The sequence below is a fragment of the Diceros bicornis genome, chromosome X (genome assembly GCF_020826845.1).
Source record: "Diceros bicornis minor isolate mBicDic1 chromosome X, mDicBic1.mat.cur, whole genome shotgun sequence".
Lineage (NCBI taxonomy): Eukaryota > Metazoa > Chordata > Mammalia > Perissodactyla > Rhinocerotidae > Diceros > Diceros bicornis.
In genome coordinates this window covers 90456830-90475214 of record NC_080781.1, presented here as the reverse complement: position 1 = coordinate 90475214, position 18385 = coordinate 90456830, and the positions used below count along the sequence as shown (strand labels likewise).

Genomic DNA, 18385 nt, shown 5'->3' with positions numbered 1-18385 from the left:
CAAATTATTAATCTCTCCTTTCTCTAAATCCCAGCCATTCACATGGCACTAATCAAATACTGACGTGTATACAAGATGTATTCTCCTCATAATATTGGAAAATTCCTTGATAACAAGCATCTACATTTCATGACTCTTTATCCTTCAGCACTATAGAATATTAGGAAACTGAACTGCACTGTGTGTGAAATAAAGGAATAACGTCTGTGGGGAACTATGTCCCATGCTATTAAGCAAAAAGGGGGGAGGGGCCGGTAGCAGAGGGAAAAGTTCATGCCTATCATCAGCCCTAACTTTTTGGCAATAAAGTCAGATGGAAAGGAAAGTGGGAGAGAGACTTGAGAAGTAAATTGTTTCCAGCACCACCACATTTATGGAAGTCACTGAGAAAGAAACAAAACAGACACTACTCCTACTTGCGATTGGGCCACCAAGTCCCAAGGCAACACCACTGGGAAGGAGAGGAAAAAAGCAAGGCAATATTTTTGGCTTTAACATACCAGGGTAGCCCCTACCCAAGGGCCTTTCGTACGGCCATATATTCATAACTCAGGGAGTTCCTGTCCACTGCTTTGTTAGTTATACTCTTCGTGCTCCAAGGGCTCAAAAGGGATTTTGCAAGAAGCACAAATCTCTCATGAGAAAGTTGTCTAAGCAAAGGATGATTCATATCCTCAAGACCTACGTCTTTTTAGAATAATTTTGTAATCCAACAAGGAGCTTGAAAATTTTCCCAGCCTATATCTTGCAAAATAATGTCCCCTTTCTATAGCTACAAACCACCGCACAAAAAATTATCATTCACTTTCAATAAAACACATGATAAGTAATATCTCTAAACTCAAGAAATACAAGATAACCACAAAACATTCAATTTTGGCCTAAGTATCTTTGTCCTCAACTAAACTAAAACACTGAATAACAGTTATGTACCATAACAGAAAGGGAGTTTGTTTTTACTTTCAAGGAAGCAACTAAACCTTAAAACCCTATATGTAGTTTAAAAGTTTTATGTTCAAATCAATATAGTCATTAACAACAACAATGATAATAGATATTATTTCATTCACACATTACAAATCAGGTTTTTGTGTAAGAATTAGATTTGAACACAGATTAACACACACTTGGATATCCCAGGTATATGAAGTCCTCTGCCTATGGACAAATTTTCATTCTTCTGACTTTTATCTTTAATTCATTTGCACCCTTGCAGTAATAAAAGCTTTAAAAGTTGTAGTAATAAAACTAAGTTGACAGTGTTTCTTAATACAAAGCTCACTTGTTCACATGAATTATCCTAAGTATGACTTGAGTTCAAATCATAGCCCTAGGACTATTTTGCCATAGTTGTAAGCAATGTATCTCTTCTCACTTTGTCATATGAGATTCAAATGTGAAAATGGAAATAAACAACCAAATCATGACAAAATTTCAATGAGGTTAATTTTACCTAGTTTTTGCATATCATAAATCTTGCTGTTTCTCTTGGAATATTCCAGGGACTGTAATTCACCCTAGAAGCAACACATTCAATTTGATAGCAGCAGCCTTGTATGCTAAACTACTTGACCTTTAGAGCAGTATCTATTTGTGAAAAAGAAACAAAAACTTTAGACTTAGAGCCACAGATCTACAGAAGAGTAGGTTGGGCGCAAGGGCCAATTAAGTCACTACAAAACTGTAAGTTATCAAAGTGCACACTATTTATAGTACCTGTTCAATTTCACAAGTTCAAAGCTGTCAAATTAAAGTATGCCAAAAGGTATCAGAATTAATAGATACGTTTATATCTACACTACAAACAGGCCAATTACCATGGAGTTTTGACAAAAGACTTGAGACTTTGTGATATTTCCAATTATAAAAAGTTTGAAGGAAGGTCTGATTGTAAGTTCTGATCACATCACGCCCCTGGTCATATACTCCACCTGGGTCACAGAACGAAGCCCAAACTGTTTAGGGTAGCATTCAGTGCTCACCATGGTGGACCTGCAAGCTTCCTCTACAGACTGACTTCCACCATTCTCACAAGTATATCTGGGCCTCACTAGGCTGACTCTTAATTCCTCAAACTTGCCCTAACTTCCCAGCCCCTTTGCAGTTGTGTGTACTGTTCTCACTACACGGAATGCCCCCTCTCTCCACTCTCTACCAGTATTTACTTAAGAAAAACTCCCTATACTTTAAGACTCTTCTATTGCCAATCTTTCTATGAAATCAGCCCTAATACTCCCAGCACTTTGTACCTCTATAGTAGCATTTACCACATTCCACCTTGCACCATAATTTTGTACACATCAGAGTCTCCAACGCTGTGTTCCTAGTGGGAAGGGACTATTTATTTTAGTACTCTAATAATGCTTAGCACAGTACTAGAGTGGGTTTCTCCAAAACATTTATGAAATTAGATTAAGTATTGAACAAGAACTTCAGAGCTAGAACTTTTCCAACTGAGTAGCTTGCCCTAAACCTCAGTAGTAAAAATAACTGTATATAATTCTAAATTAGATGTTTGTAGACAACTCCCAGCAAACGTCTCAAGCTCTATTATTTCTCAACTAACTTAATCCAAAAATGATGAAGTGGGTTAAGATGCATTTATTAGTCTCTTAATGATGTTTGTGATAGGAGGAAAAATAAAATATAAAATATTTTTATATAAAATATGAAGTATATTTTAAAAGTAGAAAAATATTATAGTTTATTTCTAAATTTTAAATATAATCCGTTACTTCTAAGGAGAAGGTAGCATGCTATCATAAAACAGCATGTATTTTGGAATCAGAATCACTTAACCTCTCTGAGACTCATTTACCTTATTTGTAAAATGTGGGAAATAAGTACAGTTACCATACACGTTTACGATAAAAATTAAGTACGATGGTGATGTCAAGCTCCCACACGATGCCTGAAACATTGCAGGTGCTCAGTAAATGTTAGTTCCCTCTCTCCACCTCACTTCTGAGTTGTTGAAAAATTCTTCACACTATCACCCATATTTGGTTACACAACAAGTTCAGTAACAGCCTTCCCTCCAAGATTGTAACCTTTTTAAATCAATGACACTTAAAAAAATACTCGCCTTTACATAACTCTAAACTTGCATACATGATGATCCCTCTATTGAGAATATCCTCCCTTTTAACTTTACCAAACTCTTCTTCATTCTCCAAGACCCAGATCAAACGTGGCCTCTGTGAAGTCTCTCCTCTCCCTACCAGGCACAGGATGAGAGATTCCCAAAAGCACTCTGCTCCTACCTATTTATTATAGAACTTACTACTTCAGACTCGTATGTTCCACTTGTCTCACTAAGCCATAAGCTCCTCAAGAGTAAGACCTATGTAGAGGTGTGTTTTATACCCTCAGCATGGTGCCTCATACATAATGAAGATTTGATGTGTGTTGAATGATTAGACACTGTAACACACATTTATAATAAGCACAACTGTGAATACGGCCACGCATGCTGCAGAATGAACTGGCTCTGTATGGGAATTTGAAGGTTGAAAGGGAATTAGTTGATCATGTCACTTTCAATCAGGCAATAAAGATTTTAAGAAGTTATATGAAGAAACGGAAGGAAAGTACTTAGAATTCATTGAGAAGAGAAAAAGGGCTAAGAGGTTATTTAAGGTAGATGGGATAATGCAGCTAACAGCTTCACTTAAATAAAAGGGCAAATAGAAAGAGAAAGATAAGAAGATAAAATTAGGTAGCTTATCAGTAATCCTAAATATAAAAATAAACTTGATCCTGACAAGTTGGGTGAGAAGTAGCCACTGACTTTCACTGGTCAAACAGGGAAGTTAACCTTGATTCAACTGGACCAGAAATCATAAAGGTCAGTCAGTAACTAATATTATAGTAATACAGTCTGGTGATAAGTGAGGCAAGAGTAAACTTGAGCTTGAATAAGTAAACTTGATAAACACCATGTGTGTGTCTCTCTCTGTGTATCGGTGTATGTTGGTATGGGAGTATCAAGTTAATTTTTATTTTCCCTACAAAGAGGAAGAATATTAAAACAACCACTACCATAAAGTATTCCAGGTTTCAGATGGGTCTCAGAGAAATGAATCAACAACTTTATGCTGTTGTTAATAGAACTGCACCATAGTTAGGAAATGTCTTTCAGCAAACATTGATATAGTATCGAACTTAGATGTCAAAGTAGCTAGAAAGGTTTGGCATCAACTGCACTCAGTATTTGAAGAGGCATATGATTGCCTTCAATTGTGCATGGAGAAGAGAAGATAAAGAGCGAGAAATTTTTGAGACCAGAGGCAAGGAAAGCTGTTACTTTTGGCAGTCAACAAATCCAGAGGCAGAAGCTGCCTGAGAAGACTATACCGTGTAGATAATAACAACAATAAACAAACACACAGAGACAGAGATTGGATTGGTGGTTACCAGAGGGGAAGGGGGAGGGAGGAGGGCGAAAGGGATAATTTGGCACATGTGTGTGGTGATGGGTTGTAATTAGTATTTGGGTGGTGAACATGATGTAATCTATGCAGAAATAGAAGTATAATGATGTACACCTGAAATTTATACAATGTTATAAACCAATGTTACTGCAATAAACAAAAAATTAAAAAAAAAAAGAAGACTATACCGTGGAATCTAAAATCCATATAGATGATGAGGTAAAAGTGACCAGCATTGGGGCTGGCCCAGTGGCGTAGTGGTTAAGTTCACACACTCCCCTTCTTCGGCCTGGGGTTTGCAGGTTCAGATCCCAGGCACGGACATACACTCTGCTTATCAAGCCATGCTGTGGCAGCATCCCAGCAAAAAGAGGAAGATTGGCAACAGATATTAGCTCAGGGCCAATCTTCCTCAACAACAACAACAAAAATGTGACCAGCATCAAAAGTTGTTGAGGTATCAAGGAATCAGCAGATGGAAAAATAGCCTTTTAAACTCATTAGGATGAGAATGAATATTTTTCTTAGAGGTCAGAAATAAGTGATAAGAGGTATAGTTTACAACTACAAAGTTGTAAATAGTCCAGTCCAGCAGATTTCCAGCAATGGAAAGGAAGGAAATGAAAATACAACTGGAGGAGCCAATGAAACAAATGATGCTTTCTTAAAGACAGGGATGTGATCTGGCCCTGTCTCAATATAGAGGAAAGAATAGAATAGAGATTCAAGAATGGCTATGGAGCCACAGGAATTTTTTACACTAAATAAACAAAAAGTCAAAGAGTCCAAAGCAGGGTTTTTCAACCTTGGCACTTTCGACATTTTGGGTGAGATAATTCTTTGTCGTGGGGAGCTGTCTTGTACACTAAGATGTTCAGCAGCATCCCTGGCCTCTACTTATCAGTACCAGTAGCACCCTCCCCCATTTGTGACAACCAAAAATGTCTCCAGCCATTACGAAATGTCCCCAAGAGGTAATGCCCCACTAAGAACCACTGGGTAAATAAAAAGGAGAACGTACTTTTAGAGACAGAGGAATGCTACATCCTTTTTTCTACATTTGTCCCAAACACAAAGCTCTTTGGGTTAAATGAGGTTAAAAACAAGAGAAGGACATCAATAACCAGGACCATATTTGGAGGAAATATGAATTTGTAAGAATAGATAAGAGGTATATTTAAAAAATAGGAATTTATAAAAAATACTTAGCCCACTTAATTATCAGCTTCCCCAGTTATGTTTATACCATTACATGAGCTTAAGATGTCCTTTACCTCCTCATTTCATACTTATTGTACATAGTTCTATGAAAAGAACCAACAAAGAAATTTTAACTCATTAAGATTAGTGATCATAAGGGCATAATAGCCTGATTCCAGGCATATACCGGTGTATTCATGATCTATTTTATTCATCGCATTTTTTTACATTGAAGGCTCCCTTTTCCTTTGGGTAGGGATGATGGTTAAGTCTGAGAGACTAGAACTCAAATCACATTATGCACTTCTGTATTATTTGGCACTTAAGCCCATAGTTTAGGGCTCTATTACTCACCACACGTCAACGCAAAAATAGTTTGTCACAACACTTTCAGCAGCCTAATTAAAAAAGATAGCACTTGGCCGAGTATGCCACACGTTTATAGCAGCCAATCTTTGGGCAAAGCAGACACAGGAAGCAGCAGGAGAAGGTAGGTGGTTCTTGGCACTCCCTAAACAAGAAACAATGCCTATCGTGTACTTGTGTAATAGGAGAGAGCATTAGTTTCTCCAAAGCAGTGTTATTTCACACGAAATTTCACAAACAAACAGAAGAGGAGTAGGGAAAGGAGGAAAGATAGAAACTAAAAGATGAAGCAGGCAGTATGGCTTGCAATGAAACCTGTTCAGAAGCTACTCTCTCCATGACTAACATACAAAAGACAAAGAAAAGGATCATATCCAATATGCAACAGTACTAAGGTACAGTAGGCCTTATGCTGACCATGAAATTATTTCCTAGAGGCCAGATTGGTATTTTTCAGAATTATGTTCATGTATCCTTAAAATCCACAGCCATATCACTTTCATCCTCATGGCTCTTTTCTAGCAAGTGGTCACATATCTGACCCACTATTTCATGGCAGTGATTCAAAGAATTTTAACTTTTGATTATCAGTGGGACTAAAATGAATGGTCCCTGAACTGTCATCTAAATTATACACAAGCATAGTGCAAATCTAGGCCAGATCGAACCATCAGCAGAGAACCACTAGGTCTTCAGGTCAATTTAGAGCTACTCTGAAGTTTTGGGTCTTAAGGAATACAGAAAATCATGGTTAAAAATATGGATTTATAGTCACACTGGTCTTGAATTCCAAATTCACCACTGCATATCCTCGGGCAAGTTACTTATCTGCTCTGGGCCTTTCTTTTCACCTACAAAATAACTTGTGAGGATCAAATGAGTTACTATTGATGGGGGAGGATATCAGCCATCAATCCCTGAGCATTCCTGCTGGGTATGACTAGACTGAAAGGCCCAGGGCTGTGTGTGTAGCAAGAGACCTTGATGATGAGGCGATAATATCACCTCCTCCCCAGACAAAGAGCAGGCTTGCTTCTGCTTACCATAAAGTGGTAAATCCCCCAAGCTCAGTGGTAAATCCCCCCAGCTCAGCGTTCCTCTCTCGTGTAATCCAACTGCCTGCCAGTGTAGGCATCCACCCTGGTCTAACTCATGGGACTTGGGACCATGGTGAACCAGCACGTCAGGATGACATTCTGGCTACTGCTTTTGCATTGAATAATAAACCATCTTTTGTCGCTGACCCAGGAGTCTTGAGTCTTCTGCAATCATCCATGAAACAGCAACAGGTGGGTAAGCAGGATAAAATCCCAGACCTTGCCGAGTTCTTGACAGATACATGCAAGGCACTTCGAACAGCAACCTGCACATAGGATATTGTTTGTTATTGAGAACCACCTCTGGGCAGGCTTCAGTACTGTACTTGGTCAGTGAACCAAGGCAACCACTCAAGGATTAGGATGACCTAGAGCAGAGCCAGCATTCTCTAGGGCCCTGCACACAATGCATGGTTAAAACAATGTTGATGTGACCTTCACTGAACTAGGCTAACTCAGACTCCAGAAACAGCACAGTCAAGTTAACTGGTATTCTCACTCATTAGCATTCAGCCTTAAATAGTCATCTTTCATGACTGTCAACTCTTCATCTAACTAGAACCCAGATGTCATATGTTTATGTTAGAGCACATTCATTACAGCTCTCAATAACCTTTGACTCGCAGGACATCAGAGCTGAATGGAACCTTGAAGACTGTTTATTTCAACTCCCTTATTTTACAGAGTAAACTGACACCCAGAGAGAAGACAGATAAATAACTTGCCCAGAGTTACATTGTAAAAAGTAGTCAGCTTACTCTCTATATAACCTCTTTAAATTGCCAGAAACTAACTCTTAAGAAAAAAAAAAGACTTAATAAGATCAGTTAGATATCCTATTTAGCTTATTTTAACTCTGCATAGCACATGAAATACTCTTAGATTCTACAAAGTAAAATGCAAGGTCTTGAAAACACAAAGTGCTGGTGCTAAGATCAAAGTGTAGTTTCTGCTAGTTGATGGCAACATGGTTAGTGATGGGTGTGGATGGGAAATGCTTTTAAATAAATCTCTGTCACATTCAGTAACTGATTTCACATCTTTAAAGTGTAACTAATGCCTCAATTCCATTTTATACAGAGATATGGCCACTTAAAATTTAGTATTTGGTCTCAGATCTGCTCAGCTTATATAAAAGTCTGGATCTCACAGAAATTCACAAGACCTTCTGAAAATGGTTTGATGAAGCAAGTATAGGCTAACCTGAGGCAGCCTAAGAATTTAGAGATTAGAGAACATGGGTTAGCCCTGCTTTAGTAAAACAAATATATGAAAAGCCAAACCACCAGCATGGATAAAATCCAGCCCATTTTTATTTTTTTGCATTGTAAAATTATTCTTCCCTTTAATAGCTTGTTTAAAGACCATTAGCTACTCAACGAAAGGGGAAGAAAAATGTAAGCTGATGCACTGCCAACGAAAAACAAGCTGTGAGGTCAGCCTAAGAAAAGATTATTTCTACTCACAAACATTTCATGTACACAGTGACTCTTCTGGAAAACATTGATTTTGAAATCTGAGGTACTAGACTACAGAGCATATTATTAGAGGAAATGCTTCTGCCAAATTTATTTGAACCCATCTTAACTTTCTATAGGTTCTTGCCTTATATCATAGGCAATGTTAATGAAAATAAATTGAAGTTACGACACAAATTTCAAAAAAATGCAGTCTTACCCGTACAATCAGTAACCATGTGAAACAATGTGGAACAATAATGTCAAGAACATTACTGGGAGGAGTGCAGAAAGGGAGGAGCCTTAAGTTACAGAAAGTAATCAACATATTGAACCTGTAACCTACATCCTCAAGGACACAGCCCTCTACATTTGAGGATTGCAATAATTTAAAAGCAAATGTAGTCAGGTTTAGGACAAAATATTACATAGATACACATCTTATATTTTTTTTTTCAGAATCAGTGACAAATGGAAAATACCTATTCTAAACGAGACATTAAACTATGTCCTGTGCCTTGAATTTCCCATCAGGTATGAAAATAAAATCCATCTGGTTTTAAATGCAGTAGCTAGCCCACATGGCACCTTTGTGTGAATTAAAAGAAGCGTCCTCCAGAAGACACAGTCTTGTGACTAGGCACACGATTTGGTAAGTGATGCGACCTCCGTGGTCTCACACCCTTGAGCAGGGCCCAACCATACATGGTGGCCCTGGTCTCTATTACACATATAAGTTCAAAATGTAAGTGTATGGTCTATACAAAGTCTTGCTTTCTACTCTTCCTAAACAGCTTCAGTCAGCACAATACGCTATTAAGCATTTGAGATTTTATCAGTGATTGATTTCAAAGCACATGAAACACCACCCCCATAGCTTTCTCTCCCCTGAGCAAAACAAAAGAAGAAAATGCCACCTGTCCAGACCCAACAGTTATCACTCATCTCCCGTTTTGAGGAAAATTACCCACCTGATTGGGTCAGTAAATGGTCAGCCTAGAAGTTGCAGAATGGAGATGGATTACTAGTCTCAATCTACTTGAGTCCACAACATTCAAAAAATTATATGCCTATTGCCTCCCAGCACAATAACAGCACTAAATTGCTGTCTGGAAAGCAGTGGTTACACAATTTCTTTAGTAAATCTGTGTGGAGTCTAGGCTGTTTGCCCAAGTCAATTTCTCATACTAACCCACTCCACCCATCCCCAGCTCCATCACCTCATTAGTGTAGGCTTGTTTTCAATTTTAACCCCACAAATGTCTAAATGAGGAAACTTAATAGTTCAGAGTTCTTCGTAAAGGTTTGCTCACCGAATTATCCATATTCAGCAACTTACAGAGTGGCTAAAAACCAAAGACAGACACCTCAAGTACCAAGTGGGCATTTGTATTGAAATAAAAACTAGAGCTAGTACCATAAACTTAGTTGTATTTGTGAGTCTATCAAAGAGTTATAAGAACCTTTTATCTAGAGAACTCAAGAACACATTTCCTTGCCCAACTATCTACAGCATTTCCCTGGGAGGAAAATTCTTACACATCAACCCCACCCCACTTCACAAACTGCAAAATGAAGAATTAGTGATGACCCAACCAGAGAGTGGAGCCAAAAGTCTTAATTTGGAGTCTTTTCTATGGCACATAGTAGCCGTTCTAAGGAGTCTCTCCACACCTGTACGGTAAACCTTTCCAGATACTTCTACAGAATTAAAGACAGAAGTGAACTTAATTGGAGCAGATACTTTATGATAGCACTTTATGTGGAGTGCCTCTGAACAAGATTTTACCATTAATTTAAAGCTGTAGGGGCAGGCCCCGTGGCTTAGCGGTTAAGTGTGCGCGCTCTGCTACTGGCGGTCCGGGTTCGGATCCCGGGCGCACACCAACGCACCGCTTCTCCGGCCATGCTGAGGTGGCGTCCTACATACAGCAACTAGAAGGATGTGCAACTATGACATACAACTATCTACTGGGGCTTTGGGGAGAAAAAGGGAAAAAAAAAGGAGGAGGATTGGCAATAGATGTTAGCTCAGGGCCAGTCTTCCTCAGCAAAAGGAGGAGGATTAGCATGGATGTTAGCTCAGGGCTGATCTTCCTCACAAAAATAAAATAAAATAAAGTTGTATTTGTTTAAGGAGCTCAGTGACATGTACATTAATTAGGCACACATTAGATGAAAAATCTATTTTTTGAGGCAATTGGAGATACTTGACTATGAATTGAGTGTTAGATGATACCAAGGAATATGTTAATTTTTAAAGATGCTAAAATTTTAAAGGCATAGTGCTTACGTTAAAAAATGTCAGTAATTTTTAGAGATGCACACTGAAGTACGTAGGAGTAAAATGACATATCTGGGATTTGCATTAAAATACTTTAGCAAGAAAAAATAAAGGATGGATGAAGCAAATGTTGAAAATCAAGGTAGCTGCTGAATGCGGGTAATGGACATATGGTGCTTCATTATACCAGCCTCTCAACTTCTCAGTATGTTTGAAATTTTTCATATGTTTTATTAAAAAGTCTTATTAATTAGCCCATATTACAAATAAGGTGAAATTTTAATTTTATCTCTTTTAATTTAAGCTGAGTGAGAGACCAACAAATTAAGGGCAGATGAAAATTCCTCATAATTTTGAGCAGATCTTTTCCAACGTATGTGGATATCTACCACGGAACAAATAAACTTTTTTTAAAGGATTGTACCCAACATCTTTTATCCCATGGGTGAGCACCAGAATTGCCAGGTGATTGAATCAATCATTCCCAAGGAAGTCTTGGATTTCTACCTAGGCCTGCCTGAACAGCCACCTAGAAGCTTCTTACTTGAAGTAGGCGCCGCTACATAGAGCCCTAACAGGAGAGACTGGTGGCCAATTTGCTGGTCTGTATTTGGTAGCAATGTAGCTTATTCTTCCTAAAGCAATACAGAAAAACTTTCATTAAACCAAAGCCTGTGTAAATGGCGATTAGTAAGAATTTTGTTTTCTATATTCTTTCATGAGAAAGGCACCAATACCCTTTTCCCCAGGCCACCTCACATAAAGCAAGCAAGTATCAGGATTCAGTTGAGTTTCTGTTCAAGCTACAGCCAGAGTAAATCATTTAGACTGAAATAGATTCAGCTTGATCAGGTAAATAAACTTTAAATTAGTGTAAGTTCATTTCTTTCTATTACTTATATTCATAATAAATAGCTATGGGAAAATGTATCTCAATCTTCTTTGACATGCATCATTTTTGACCTGTCTTCCACACGGGTGGCTTCTACAAGACGCCCACTTGGGTATCAAGTATATAACTATATTTCAAGACCTGGCCATCACCCTAGTTTCTTCAGTCTTGAGACAAACTATCAAATGGCCAAAATCTGACAGAAGGAACTGGTCTCTTCTGCATGGCAGACTGAATACAGGAATAACAGAAAGTCTTTAATAACAATCCCTGTGGTGCTAGTAATACCCAGTAATATTTAGCCATATGTGAATCATGTAAATTTTTTGCATATATTATGTGTGTACCATTTTCAGAGCATCCTGTTATTTACAGTGTTCTTTGAAACCAGGTTGGAAAAGAATATGATTTCACTTCAATGACACGTTGCTACTGCCAGAGCTCTTGGTACTTGGAGCGAAATCTAGGTGGATTACAATTATAATTGTTCCAGAAAGGAACAAAAAAAGAGAGAGATTGAATAATTTTTCACTTTTAGAGTCCCTGGAGCATAATGACTCAGTGCTATAGCTAACTTCAACAAGAGAAGTGACAGCCTTTAAAACTTATCTCTAGGTCAGACCCCTTAACACATCAGTGACTCAGTTTCCTTATTTGTACAACAGCAGTAAGCTGCCTGACAAGGCAGAATATCAGTTATCTAATGAAAGCTTTTTAACAAAAGTTTTAAATGCATCAAATTGATAAATTGAAAGAAAAGGGTAGCCTAGTTCTTAAAAAAAATTACAGTGAAAAAAAGTTAAACTCATATCTTACATTCATTCAACAGAAAGAATTATTAGTAAAAGGACAGAATGTATAATCCTCCAAATGGACACATGGACGTGGGGAGAGAATAGGAATCAATCAACATCTAACCATATCACGGTACTTTATATAATAATAATGTTAGAGCTATCAAATTGCAAGAAAGTCATTAAACCACCCAACTACAATCACATTTGACTAGGGTAATATAAGGGGTTAACAATAATGCTCTATATTTGTATAGCAATATAGAATTTCCTAAATGCATTCTCATTCATTACTGTGTTTTATCTAAACCACTTGGTGAAGCAAATCAGGTAGACGTTATCTCCAACTGGCAGAAGTTAACCAAAGGGCTCAAACTTCCGGTGTTAAACAGCTCATCAGAGATCACAAGCAAATAAAAGATAAAATGGACACTGGAACCAGATCCTTCGGTCTGCCATTCAGTATTCTTTTGCCAATAATCTTAAGTCTCCTACTAATAACAATAAAATGTTACTTGGGTCATCATCAGTTTTGATACTATTTCTCCACATGGAAGTTCAGGCTGTAACATCACAAGAATCCAAAGCAACAAGGGGGCAGGGGACTTCTCCCAGCCAAGAAGTTTCTTAAATTTCAAAATTAGAGAAAAGACACAGAAGAATGTACAGATAGGTTCATTTGACGGAGTATACATACTAAGAAAAAAATGGCATATAAAAGTAAACATTTATATTTTAAAAAGCCTCTTTTCAACAATTTACACTCTCAAAACATCTGGGCTATAGGGAAAGAATGCCCAGCTAATAATCATTTACTGAGTAGTTTTGCACTCAAGCGCTGGCCTGCAAGGTTTTCAAGGGTTTGCAGGACCCTTGCCCAAAAACACTTTAAAATCTCTGTAGATACAAGATCAGCATATTATAACATTCAAACTCATGATGGTTAGGAATTCAGAATAAGGAAACTTCAAGTAAGCTGAAGTAATAGTGAAGGTTTAATGGAAGAATGAGAGAATTTTGAGGCACGAGCTGGGCTGCGAAAGGCAGGTGAGATTCATAAAGGAGAAACAGTTCAGATTTGGTGAAGATGTTCAGGGTGGGCAGCAGGAAGGAGAGGCAAGGGAGTGGCAGGAGGAAACCGAGATGCAGAGAAATACACCTAGTCTATGGATGAGCTAGCAAATGGACAAGTGGATGAGCTGCAGTTAGAATCCAGATCTCTAACTCTAAACATCAAACTCTTTTATGCCACTCTGCTCCTCCTAACTGGTCTTCTTGCCTCCATTCTGGCACCCCTCTCCAGGCAAGTCTCCATTGTATTGTTTCCTTCTGAAACACAATTCTGATCAGGTCAGTCTCCTTCTTAAATCTCTTCAATGGCTTACTATGGCTTTCAGAAAGAAGTTGAAACTCTAACACATGGCATACAAATATCCATCATGATCTGGACTCTGTCTCTTCTCTAGCAGGTCCACCACAAGTACTCTTTGTTTCAACCATTAACATCTACCCACAGTTCCTTTATTGGGCATGCTACCATATCTCTCTACCTTTGTGCATGTTGTTCTTTCAACCTAAAATGCCTTTCCTTCCCCTTCTTCAATTAATGCCTTATTCTTCAAGCCTTAGTGAAATCTTACTCTACTATAGTAAGGCTTTCCTTACCACACTCAACATCCAATTAGATTTAGATGCCTCTCTATGATTTTTTATATCACCCTCCTATGTATATTCCTATCTTTCCTTATCACACAGCTCTTTAATCATTAATTAACTTCCCTGTCTCCCTTACTAGAGACTATGAGCATCTTTAAATCACCAACCCTCAGAATCTTGCCTAGTATGTAGCAGACACTCAGAAAATTTGTTACATAAATGAACTCATTGTACTCAGACTTTATCAATTAAAATCAAAAAATGATTTATCCAATTAGAAACAACCAAATACTCAGGAAGTTATATAATTACCAGAAAATTAACTTCTGTGACTTCGAGTTACTAATTTGACTCCACTATCTAAAGAATCAAAGGCTTCAGGAATTACACAGAAACACAAAGTCAAAATGCAAAAACATCAAAGAATGTAAAGCCACTCTGTGTGTGTGAGGAGTGTTAGTCCTACCTTAACATGAGCCTCTCTTAATGGTTAAGTCACTGCCAGAAATATGTGGGATTCGAGATGTAGCTCCTTCATAATACTTCTAGAGCTCTCTCTACTACTCGATTTGACAAAATACATTCCATGCCTGATATCAAATTACTAATTAATCTAAGATTCATGCTGTTTGATGACATGCTACAATCTGGGCCTAACCAAACAGTTACATAAAATATAAAGTTCTACTACTATTGTGTCACTCAAGATGTGAGAAGTGCAAGACAAGGTTGCGTGCATTAGAAAGAATCAAAACAAAAGAGCCATTATGAGGACACACAGATGAAGAAAACTGACGTACATTTTGTTAAATTTTGATTTAATTAATCTTAAGGACAAATTGTTAAAGTCTTGAAATGTCTCTCTGAAAAAATTCTCACTAATACCCATCAAAAGCTTGAGGATATAAATGAAAGCAGTTCCTCTCTCTAGAAAACATGCCTTCCTTCTCCAGTTTCCCAAAACAATGAGGAACTAAATGAAAACAACTGAATCACAAGCCTTATACTTTATGAATCCACTATACTACAGCTATTGAGTTAATTTTTCTATGTAGTGGAAACTTTCATCTTAGCTAATATGATACTCACATTGTGTAATTAACTCCTTTTTAACCCCAGATGAATTATCTTCACTATCAATCACCCATGTGGTCAGTGCTATTCCCCTTCTCCCTTCATCCCTGACCTCCTTCTCTCCCCAGTAACTTCAAGTGGAATCAACTGGTGTCTCCTTTACTCTCTCTTTAATAACCCAATAGTTCTTATTCTTCTATAGGTGACAGATGCCTTTGAGGAACTGACGAAAACTATGAGGCTTTCAAAATTTTTCATACAATGTCAGGAGTTTCAGACCCCTTATCCCTCACCATCACCTACACAAATAATTTCTATTACCATATGGCTCTATTTTATAATCCCACATCACAACTCCTTTACACACAAATGTACACAATGAAGGACTATTACACTGATTAATAACATAATACTCAAAATAATAAAATTTAGTCTAGGTAAAGCTTTATCTTTTGAGCAATATTTTAAGAATCCCAGATGAACTCCCTTCTAAAAGGCCTTAGAAGAACATGTGAAGCACTCCAATAAAAAACTCAAAATAAGGAGTAAGGCATTTATAAAAAAAGTTTACCAAGTCTTGTTGCTTGGTCAACTTGCTTGCCTTAAAATGTGCTGAAATGTCTTCCTAAATTTGTTTTTATTAACTCTGACACATCTTGTAAAATCATGTAAGGCTCAAAAGTTATGTTTGAGCAAAATAGAAAGTTCCCATGATATTAACAAACTCTTGGATTCAAAAACTTGTTCTACTATATCAAGCTATGTTCAACACCAGTGTTAGCTAGGAACAGAAAGTGATACCATCTCATTACTATCTAGTTACCTTGCCAAAGCAAGTGAAACATAAAAGATGAAACAGGACAAATGACCAAAGGGAAAGGAATAATATAATGAAGGTGTTATTACTAACAGACAGAGCTAAGTGCTTTTTCTTGACAGCATACTTCCTAAAAGTGGAAGGTTCTTGCTGGATGTACCAAACTATTTGTGGAAACTATCAGTTCACTTTTATTTTTGCTCAAACTTTGAATCACTGTTTAAACCACAGTTTTCTTCTAGGTCAAAAAAAAAAAAAGGAAATATGATCACTCTTTCACTGCAAATTGATAAATTTCAAAATCACAACATCAGAATTTCTAAATACATTAAACTTGGGTGATACACTCACACAACTTTTCTAGGCTTCATGATAATGGAGGCACCCATTAAAGCCATTAACCCTCCGCCAGCATAGACAATTCACAAAGAGCTGTGACTGCGTTTCTTCACTTGTAAATATTGTGTTAACAGGACACATCAAGTAAGCAAGTTCTGTTTTGCCTCAAGGTAGGGTGGAATTGATGAGACTTTAAACTGGTCATTTTATTCCATCCCACCAGGCCCCTTCCTACATAATGGAAGGCTGCATATTTCCTGAAACGATAATGCTTTGACCACCGTTTTCCAGTATGAACAGTCCATAACTGAAAGGCAAACAGGAGGCAAGAGAGAAGTACAACAGGTACCAAATGGCCAGATGCCATAAGAAACGGCTTTAGTTATATGTCACTGTCTCCTTCCTTATTAGAGTCAAGTTGCTGGTTAAAAATGAAAACTAGATGTGCAACATGTGGCTTGTGCTTCAGATCTAAACTAAGAACCTTCAGACAGAAGGAATATTTGCTGAATTTGTGCAGGAAAGCCGTTTCCCCTTGTGCCACCCGAATTAGAAAGTTTACCAAAAAGAGGAACCCCTTTAACTGATGAGTTGAAGAAACTCCAGTATTTCCCAATCTAATACCAGGCCCCGTGGATTTCATTCCTCTGCACATGAAGTCAGTGGCAGGAAATGGACTGCTACCACTGGTTCACACACTCTCAGGACCATGAGGCTTGTGCAGTCTGCCTACTGCTTTTGAGCGTTCTTAATCAACTAAGTCGAAGTACTGTATGAGTCTGCCTATTACACACACACACACACACACACACACACGACAGTTGGTGGTACCTCACCCAGCCTCCAACTCCCACGCTCCCCCCACTCTTCCAAAGAAATGTTTCTTGGGAGAGCACATGGAGAGGCAAGGGAAAAAAACGCACGTAGGCGCCTCTTCCTTAGATTTCTGGTAAAGTAGAAAAACTGGGGGCCTCCGTTGTGTGTTTTGGGGTTTGGCGGGTGGGGGCTGATTTGCAAGTCTGTGGATGGGCTCCTAAGCATTGGGACTGAAAAGAAGAGAGGTGCCCCTGCCCGGTCTCTAAGCGTTAAGAGGCAAAACCCAGCAAATGATAGGGGTGGGAGGGGAATGGAATCGCGCAAAGGTTCGTGCCCACAAGTTAGATCAACAACAGACCCTACCCAGTATTCGGGGTCTCGGCAAGTTGGGGTGGGGCCTTCCTCCTTCCCGCACTGCCTCCCGGTTGACAAGAGTGAGAAAGGGGTTAAGTGGAGAAGGGGGTGCTCTTCCGCCCCCACGCCGTCTCCGCGCCTCGGCGTGGCCGCTCCTTGAGCGGCTCCCCGAGTTGCACAGCGAGGTCGCGGTCACCCTTGGGAAGGGGCCCCGGGTCCCCCCGTGTTCAACGGCAGGAGGATCCCGGGGCTCTCGCTGTCCCCAAGGCCGGCGGGGGCTGCGGGAGCACTCACCAATTTAGGTTTGTTTTTCGTTTCCTCTTCGTTGGCGGCCCGGTTCCCCGCGCTCCGCTTGTTGCTCCGGCCCCCACCGGGTTCCTCGCCGCCGCCTCCCGCTCCCGACGCCGCCGCCCCGGGCTGCTCCATCTTTCTCCGGCCCTGTCACCTGTACCCTGGAAGCCCACCTCTCCTCAACTGAGGAAGCCCCTCTCCTCAACTGAGGCTGCCCCGCGCGGATTCGGCAGCACCTCTTCCTGTGTAAGAGTGTGTCTGCCTGGGGAGCTGCCGACTTCAGGCCCCCGGGGCTCCCGGCTCCCAGGCACCCCCGACGCAACACGCCGTTGCCACTACTCGGCGCTGGGGCAAGCCCTGCCCCTGAGCAGCTGCAATTACCACGGTCGCCGCCGCCCTCAAGGCGGTGTTTAGGGTGGAGAAAAAGTAGGTGCCTATCTCTTTAAGAGGGCCCCGACACACGTGATTCATCAAAGTGCCCGCAGTCAGCCGCCCGGGCGCGGAAAGCTGCTTCC

At 39.3% G+C, this 18385-nt stretch overlaps 1 protein-coding gene across 3 annotated transcripts in view; it reads right to left on the bottom strand.

Moving 5' to 3' along the window:
• The window catches only part of DIAPH2 (diaphanous related formin 2), an 836961-nt gene extending 818576 nt beyond the window's left edge, over positions 1-18385 (bottom strand). For 2 of the 3 annotated variants that reach the window (XM_058536305.1, XM_058536306.1), the window contains exon 1: positions 17874-18381. In XM_058536305.1, coding sequence (XP_058392288.1) covers positions 17874-18005 — 132 coding nt within the window. In that variant the 5' untranslated portion in view covers positions 18006-18381. Of the gene's footprint in view, positions 1-17873 lie in introns of all 3 variants that reach the window. The other variant, XM_058536303.1, reaches the window with a different exon arrangement.